The sequence below is a fragment of the Lycium barbarum genome, chromosome 2 (genome assembly GCF_019175385.1).
Source record: "Lycium barbarum isolate Lr01 chromosome 2, ASM1917538v2, whole genome shotgun sequence".
Taxonomy (NCBI): Eukaryota; Viridiplantae; Streptophyta; class Magnoliopsida; order Solanales; family Solanaceae; genus Lycium; species Lycium barbarum.
This window is the reverse complement of record NC_083338.1, coordinates 2,165,826-2,175,182: the sequence shown is the minus strand read 5'-3', so window position 1 is coordinate 2,175,182 and position 9,357 is coordinate 2,165,826. Positions and strand designations below refer to the sequence as shown.

At 35.8% G+C, this 9,357-nt stretch overlaps 1 protein-coding gene across 1 annotated transcript; it reads right to left on the bottom strand.

Moving 5' to 3' along the window:
* Positions 1-2,237: 2,237 nt before the first annotated feature.
* On the bottom strand, positions 2,238-8,979 carry LOC132625829 (sodium/calcium exchanger NCL2-like). The gene is made up of 9 exons (XM_060340409.1): positions 8,565-8,979; positions 7,788-7,985; positions 7,194-7,375; positions 6,655-6,800; positions 6,091-6,349; positions 5,130-5,281; positions 4,245-4,506; positions 3,484-3,789; positions 2,238-2,639 (listed from the first exon to the last, which is right to left on the bottom strand). Exons 1-9 carry the CDS (start codon positions 8,911-8,913, stop codon positions 2,409-2,411), a joined length of 2,085 nt encoding a protein of 694 aa, XP_060196392.1. The 5' UTR covers positions 8,914-8,979; the 3' UTR covers positions 2,238-2,408.
* Between the last annotated feature and the right edge of the window lie 378 nt (positions 8,980-9,357).

Sequence of the window (9,357 nt, the reverse complement as noted above, 5' to 3'; positions counted from 1 at the left end):
ATTTTTGACAAAATTATAAATTACAGACAAACTTTGTAGGAAATACAATATCCATTCTACTTTTGCTCGAACAACACACTCAACTCCTAAAGCAAACAAAGCAAAAGGGACTAAGAAGACCAGAAGTACTCCGGTGAAGAGTCGATTGACTGATGAAATTGAAGTGGTTGATGTGGAAACTGCAACCGCAAATGATGATGATAAAGAAATTTCTGAGCAAAGAAAGGAAGAAAAGAAAAGGAGCAGAAAACAAAGAGTCACACCAGTGGGGCGTGACAAATCTAAATCCTTAAAGAAAAGGAAAAGTTTAAGCAATGAGGAATCTGGTTCTTCAAAGAAACAGAGAGTCGGCAAATCTGTTGTTCAGAGTGAAAATGATAGAAGGGAAATTCTAAAGAAGCAAAAAGTATTGCTTGGTAGGGTGGTCGACCCAAAAATTGCTGACAAATTTGGTATGAGGGAATTGCTCGAAATGTTTACGAGGCACAGGTAGCTAAGTTCTTTGCAAACGTCTACTACTCTGACGATCATGGCACTCTTATTGCATCTGTTGGAGGAACAAATTTTGAGTTAACCCAAGAAGTACTAGGAATAATTCTGAAGGTTCCCACTAGGAATGAGGATCGTCATTGGGACTGCTTCAAGTAACTTCAAGGTCATGATTGCCCAAAACATGGTTGAAAATGCAGGTGCGAGGGCAAGACTTCTGAAGAAGGAAATAAAAGCAGAGTATCAACTCATGTTTGAGTTGGTCAAGAAAGCGCTGCTTCTAAGGGCTGAGGGTTACGCCATTGCCTCCATCGCAGATCTGGTGCTTATAGAAGCATTAGCCAATTTTCAACCCATCAACCTTCTTGCGATCATGTTTAAGCACATAATCAAGGTGTTGAATGCACCAGAAGGAAACACATGGACTTCCCTATGGTTTCTTTCTGACCAAACTATTTGAGCATTTCAAGGTTAGAACTGAAAGCTACCAAGGGATTCAAAACACACATGTTCTCCATGGCAACACTAGAAGAGTGTGATTGTATACCCAGGGAAAGGCGGCGTTGGAAGCACCTCCACAATCTCGACTCTGCTTGAAGCGCAGGAAAGGATGACTGCTGAACTGCAAAGGGTCAAGGCTGAGAATGTGCTTCTTCAGACTCGATTATCCGAAAGAGAGAAAGAAGTTGGGTCTCAAGATGTCTTGAAGGCTGCAAGAACTGAGATTGAGAGGCTCAAAACAGAAAATGAGAAATTAACTCTGAAAGTGGATGAGCTCAAGGACCAGATGCTTTAGGATCAATGTGTCAACAGTGAACGCATGGACAAACTTCTCAATGCTCTGACCTCCCAAAATCCTTAGTCATCCCATAATTCATATCCCTTTTTCTATGTTCTCTCGTTCTGATCTCACATGTTTGATATTTGGCACCTATGACTTTTTCTGTTATGCACTTTCTGATGTGACTACTCTGTTTTGATAATGCATTGATTGATTTGGGCATTCATTCTATTTTGGGTCTGAAAAATTACTTGTCTAAGTATTATTTCATTACTATCACAGTTACAAGTAGCCTCTGATTAGTTGTAAAGGTAAATGTTTTGGTGAATTTGGAGTAGATCATGAAGTAATTGTTAAGTAAAAGTAAAAAAAAATAAAAATCGAACTGAAAAACTAAAAAAGATCATACTATTATGTGTTACCCTGGTATGTTAATCTTATTTCAAGAACCTCAATTAATTTGCCCACTTCTGCAATCCATGTTCTGGAGCAGATTCATTATTGTAACATCGCGGTGCACGTAAAATTTAAAGCTTGGTACTTGCCGAAGACTAAATGAAGGGGGTTTGAAGTGATTTTTCTAATACCGAAGAAGTCTTGAGTAGAAAACGAAGAAGAAAAATAAAAGAAAAACAAAATGGGTGGAGGTTTGAAATGTAAATTGTTGAACATTTACGTCTTTCCATCATGTTTTTTGTCTTTGTCAAGTAACTGTATGATTCAATTGATTTTGGGCTAAATTACTAAATGACGTTACTTTTCAGCTTCTTGAAGTAAATCAACCAACTTTAAATGAAAAATAAGGATTAAAATCCAAAAATTTAAGAAAAAAGATAAATAAGTTTTCTTACTTTTAAGAGTGCCACTTCACCAGGCCTATGCTCCTGCTTTATATATCTATATAGATTTCTTAAAAGATGTGTAAAGGAGAAAGTGAACAGGTAATATGGGACGGAGGGAGTATTAGCTAAACACTCATTTACCAAACACATCAATTGTTTATTATCAATTTCAACACTTAATTCAAACACATGACTACTTAGTCATAAAATCAGTTTCAACACATAAATGCTCATCAACTATTTACAAGCAGCTTAACCCAAACGAGCTCTATATATAGTAGTCCCAACCAAAAACTTTACTGAAGAAGGTAAAAGAGGAGCACACAAGAAGGGTAAAGAGAAAATGCCAAAAGGCTTGTCCAAAGTGGATATCTGTTGTTGAATAATGCAAGAAGCCCAATTGTTGCACATGCCACCAAAGCTATTAGCACTTGTGCTGAATAATCCCAAGCTAAGTCCTGTGCACACACTACAGCCAATAGCGTTGTCATGCCCATGATGTTGTTCATGATCACTCCACCATATATCTGTTTGCCAAAAAGAAAATCAAACATTCAGCATAATCAAACTTTTTTCATTTTATCTTAATCGAAGGTTAATTTATAGAACCATTTCTTCTCCATTTAGATATTAGGCGATTCATCGAAGACTTCAGATGTGGCACCGGGATTTGAAGTTTATGGATTCTGAATTTGTCACCAGATTCGTAGCTTGTTTTAGTTACTGGGTTCACAACTAAATATTTATACATATTTAGTGAATTTCCTAATACAAATACAAGGTCTAAGCAAAAGTTACTAGGTTCGTCCCAACATGTACTTATAGCCCGTTTGACCAACATTCTTGAAAGCCAAAAGTGCTTATTTTCTTTTTAAAGTGCTTACTTTAGAGAGTTAAGGTATTTGGCTAAGCTTTTAATTAGGGGGGAAAATAAGTGCTTTTTAATAGTAGCAGAAAATGTTTTTCAGAACCTTAAAAAAAGTAGTTTTCCCCGTCAGCAGTTTTGGAACATTGGCCGAGCACAAATTATTCTTCTAATAATTGAAAAGTGTTTTTCAAATTGATTAGCCAAATACAAATTGCTATTATCCAAAAAGTACTTTTTCGCAAAGTACTTCCGACAAAAAACACTTTTCAAAATATGCAAATTTTGGAAGTTTGACCAAACAAGCTATTCTTACTGTAGCTCCGCCCCGGCAGTGACAATTCTGCTTATGAACTGTATTGCTTGGACTCTCAAAATATATCGCCGCACCCGTGTCTGATCATCCAAAAATACACTACTTTGGAGTATCCAACGCACACCCGTCAACATTTTTTAAAAGTCCAAGCAACATAGATTATGAAACAGAGAGGGAGAGAGAGTTAAACCTCTGAGAATGTCAAAGAAGCAGTTTTTGAGCACTTCTGACTTGCTGGAAAAATTGCTGCTATAGCCATTCTTGCATTTAGAGCCAGTGGTACTATCACAAAGGGAATGAGGAAAGAAGGCATTCCAATTTCTTCAGACAACTTTCGAATACTAAATACAAGTGGTTTTGAGCACAAAGTCAGCATTGCTATCCCCAAAATCACTTGAAATACAGATTTGTTAAAAGCCCATGTCAACAACTTATAGTTGATTTGTCCATCTTTTTCCACCTCATAGACCAATTTCTCAACTTCACCCCACATAATCTGCAGACAGAAAAAGAAGTGAAGGATATACGTATTGAATACAGTATCGAAGGATTAATGACAACCCGTATCTGTATTATTTCTATAAAGTTAGAAGAACTGGTGCGAATCGATTCTACATTAAAGAAGGAAAAATTGTTGATGATTCAATCAAAAAAGAAAGAAATGTCTTTTTTCCTAAGATAATCAAAGTGATCTTTAACCATCAATATCCCTTATCGAGTCACGTGATGCAAAATCTTTCTTTGCATATACAAACCTCTTTATAACGGCGTCTTTTGTCTATTTTTTTTTTGGCTGTTATATCGAGATACTGTTATAGAGAACATATAATATAAAATAACATGAAAAATCAGTCCCCAAAAAGAATTTGGTCGTTACAGTGAAACGTTGTTATAGAGAGGTCTGACGGTATATTTTTCAAGATAGAAGTAGGATAGATATTGCAATTTTACCTTGTCAAATTCATCAATGGCCCTCTTCTTGTCCTTGCAATTAGTCACGTGAATGACCTTGTTGAGCCATCTTATCATCCCATGGACGAATTCATGTTCGTCGATCATGTCATTACTATCTATATCGAAATCTTTCATCAACTTCATGACCGAATCATCGGTATTTAGTTGCACTTCTCCATATTTGACTGAACGTATTAAATTTTCCAGTTCAGGCTGAGTTATGGAATTACTCCCATTACTATCATATTGATGGAAGATTCTGCAACATCACAAGCAAAGATGAGGAACAGATAGGTCTAAAAACTTAATTTTGTTTCTATTTAGATGTGCTTAGTATGACAAAGAAAGAAAATATGTTCCACGAGGATGTCATTTTTGCTGTTTGTGTACCCCAATATGTTTCCTAGGAAATTATTTTCCATCAAAAGAGGGAAAATGACTTTCCTCGCTTATGTGCAGCGGAAATCATTTCCTTAAAGTTATCTTAGTTTTTAACTTAATATTACTTTCCACGACTAACACTTAGACATTATTAGTAATCTTTAATACTCAAAAATTTCATGAAAACACTCTCGGATAATTTGCTAATATTACTGTCAATATACATTTTTTTCTGAATTTCTTTTTTCTACTCACAAACTAAACACCAGAAGACATTTTCTGGGGAAAACATTTCAGACCAAAACATCATCCTTTTTTTTTTCCAAGGACAGAGTCAAGTTCGTTAAGGTCAGTGATTTAGACTACCTCTCAAAGCCTGCATCCTATTGATGTGTGAGCAATCAATCATGACAAATTGACCGATGCATAATTATGAGAAATGATGTTCGTCATACCAAATGCGTGTGATCTTTTATTATGGAAGGAATAGAAGGAACTTACTCTTTTATACGTTCAATGTTGGGACTTCCATCATCTTTGAGAATGTGTTCAGCTTCTAATGCTTGGCTTTCCAGATGCTTCAAGATTTTTGCCATTAGTTGCTCGGTTTCAGCTATTTCATATCTTTGCTTCTTAGTATATTGCTGAACAACCTGTTGAGATATAAGAAAAGTTCTCAAACGAAGTTACAAGTATTTGAATTTGAAGTGGAATTATTAAATTACAGAGAGTTTAAGCTGCATGCAGACAGCGTAAAAAATATTTATACGATCACCAGAGCAGTGGTGGATTTAGGATTTTCACTGAGGTTTGAACTTGAAAACTCTAGGTAAATTTTGAACCCCTAAACCACTAAACCAACCCCCATTCTTGTGTTCAGGGTATTCAAACTCTATATATGTACACAAAAAAATATAAAAATACTTTATATATGCAGTGTAATTTTTTGCCGAGGGTATTCGGACTGGGCTCTAGATGTGGCCCTGCACCAGAGGCCGACCCAAGATTTAAAGACGACAGGGGCACCACTATCTTTTTTTTTTTTTCCCTCAATAGGCCACCATTATCTTTAATATAATTATGAAGAGAGAAACTAAGTTGAAACTTTTTGAGGGAGGGGTTTAATTAATAGAAAAATGGCAGTGGATTCGAACCCAAATCATCACACAAACAGATGCCCAGCCAGTTTTTGTGTTTCAGGGTGTCTAACGAGATATATGATCATTTCTGGTATATATAGATTATACATATTTTTTTCCAAAATTATCGGGGTCAAGTGAACCCCCCCCCCCCCCCCCCCCCCCCAAAAAAAAAAACACCTGCCACAACAGGTTAAATTACTTTGATAACACTGTCAGTGTATACAACTTAAATCGAACTAAAAGCACCAAGGCACTAGTTTATGCTAACAAATATGTGGAATAGGAAAATTTAGAAAATATTTACTGAAGTTTTTGCTTGCCTCATGCAAAATTCTTCTGGTAGTAGAATCATCTCTTTTAGCTAATATCTTTGCTTCTTCTATCCATCTTTTGCATCCTTCTACAAACTCATACTCATCGATTCTGTTGTCATTGTTAAGGTCAAAGGACTTCAATATTTTGTAAATCGCATAATCCTTATCCACCTTAACCTTCCCAGATTGCATATCAGTCGCCAAATTCTTTAATTCAACTAGTGTTATGCTTTGGTTTGCATCTCTATCTGTCTCAGCAAATAACCTGCAGAGTTTATAATTAGCCAACATCTTTACAAAAACACTACTCCCGCAGTTTCACTTTAAGTGTCTTAGCTTGACTAGGCACGAAGTTTAAGAAAATAAGAAACCTTCTGAATCTTGTCGTCTTAAGCTAAAAATGTGTAACAACATACCCAGTGAAATCCCACAACGCGGGGTTAAACAAGACATGTAGAACGTTGGAATAGGATAAAAAAATATAGAAAAGGGCCTTTTTAAAAACATATTAAAAGAAAAGTAAGACACTTCAATTGAAATAGAGGAAGTATTATTTTCTCTCGAAATTACCTTTTGATGACATGGATATCAGGTCGCCCTTGTTCATCAATGAGCATCCCACTTGCATGCCTTTGCACATGTTGGAGAAAAGCAGCTAGCAGATTCTCATATTTCGAGTATTCTAAACTTCTTTCTTGAATCCATGGATCCAAAAGCTATGGAAACACAAGAAATTGAAAATTTTCGAGTCAATAAGAATAAAGTCACACAATAAATAGACAGAGGTGATTATCGGTCGCTCAACTAATAGAAATTGTGCAAAGAGTCTCTTTTCTTTATTTTGTAACAGAAAGGTCACTCTGTTTTTGCCATTTCACACACGAATTGTGCAAGAAAGTCATTTTTCTTAAGTTGATCGATCTTCTGAGTACTCAACTCTAAACAAACATCTTATGTACTAACAAGTGCCCTATAATATTTTCAAGGTTTTTTGTGTCAAATAATACTCAAGGAGAAATGCTACGACGGTGGATAGAGTTTCAAGGTAAAATTTTGTTCTTCATCGCGTTCAATGTTCATTCTAAATTTTGAATTCTTGAAATAATTACCTGATAAGTGAAGTATGACAGCAAAAATATGACTGATACTACAAGTGCGGTGAAAATAACGATACGCCTTCCAAAGTATGTGTTGTAAGCATTAACAAGCAGCACTAGAGCAAATGGGATCAAGGAGAGAAGCATGATTCCAGCAGTGTCGTTAGTCTTTTTGTCAATTGTAATGCCATTATCTGTAAAATATTGAAGAAATTAAGATCCCAACTTAGGCTTCAATAATTAACAAGAAAACTTAAAGCTCTTTTAGCTTCTCTTTCTCTCAAGGATATTTTGTTTAGCCAAATTTCCAAAATCTGCTTATTTCGGAAAAGTAATTTTGGAGAGTAGCAGTTTGTGTTTGGTTAATCAATTTGAAAAACACTTTTCTCAATATTAGAGCAGTAACTTGTGTTTGGTCAAGCTTCCAAAAGTGCTTCTGAAGAAAAACTATTTTTTTTAGTTTCTGAAAAACTGCTTCTGCTACGACTCAAAAACACTTATTATTTCCCCCCAAAAAGTTTGGCCAAACACCTTAACTTTCTAAAATAAACACTTCTGACCCAGAAGCTTGGCCAAAAATACTATAAAGGCTTGTAGAAAACTTACTCCTTAAAACCTGAAAACAGTTCAAACTTGATGGTTCTGCAGGTTGAAAAGTTGATTTTTCATGCTTCTCTTTTGCGCCAAATATGACGCATATTCCCCACATAAAAGTGAGATTAAAGACCGTGGCTCCAACATTAGTGCTTACTCCAGTAGAGACCTGATTCTGAGCTTTCTCTTTACTAGAAGCAACTCCAGATGCTACAAGAAAGTAGTACAATAATAGTAGTATTAGAATCTTAAAACTATAACTAGTTGATCAGGTATAACAGAGTAGTGAATGTAAATAGAATATTCGGGCTAAAACAAATTTAAAAATACTCTTAATAAAGTTGATATTATCTGTTTTGGGTCAAGCCGGCACTATTTCCCACAAAAACCCTCATAAGAATATTCAACACCTAATAAGTGTACATAGGCTAAGGCACTAAGTCGGGCCCCAGGCCATCACTCTGTGATTTTCATACTCGTCATGTTGACTATTGACTTTGACACTAGTTGTTGGGCTAAAACAGCCCAAGGATACTTTTTACATGGTGTGATATTGTCCACTTTACGCCAAACCCCCACGGTTTTCCGCGGGCATCGCGATAAGTCCTCTGTCCTACTACAGGTGCTGCGACAACCTTTACTTTTCCCGAAATGGCTTCACACTATTAAGAGTATCTTAACACCTTATACGTATCTTTCTTTTCTTTTATACTTTCCGTATGGGATTTTATCCACACACACCCAAAAAAGAAATAAGAAAATGAAACGATGCAAATTGCATTTACTAACCGATCACCAAGATAATCCTTGGAAAAGCCTTCAAGATCTGAAACAGAGTAGCGCCAAAGATGCCAGTGCCAAGTATATTAAAGATCATTTTGCTTCCATTCGAGACCAGTTTTTCTCCTACAATCAGCAAGTACTGATAGATTGCTATTAGGAAAATGAAACTTCCAATGCTATCAGCACATGGAAAGAAGCCATATAGATGGTCACATTTGCCATACGTAGCTTGATTTTCGACTCGATCAACTCCATCCGAGATAAATTGATCTGAAGAATTTAGTCTCAAAATCCTGCTTTGCACTTTACTAACAACAAAAATAAATGTGATTAAGTATAAGGAAAGGCTTGGCATTATTGCAGATATGAAGTGTATGTTACTGCGACTACTAAGACTGTATGATTGAATCCATAGATAAAGGTTATTTTTATAGTGGAAATTCTGCACTTTACTCTATAGACCAATATTAAAAATTGACTTGACATGCTGACTATAAAAGTTAGCTTTGCACATAAGCGAAGAATTGGCCCCTCCAAATCCCCTTTTTCTCCAATTAATTTACCAAGACAAAAGAAAAGACTACACTTGTTTACAAGATAAACCTGCTTCCTTTTACAAGTTTGGCATAGGAAAAGGTAGTTGTACCATTCGGGATCATTATAATTCTCATTACCAAAAGAAGTTAAAATTAGCTAGGAAATTCATCACTAATCCGTTGCTAAATTGCTTGTAGCTAACAATTTGTTTTGATAATTCGTCGCTAATCTTGATCAGCGACGGATTTTGCTTTTTAGTTAC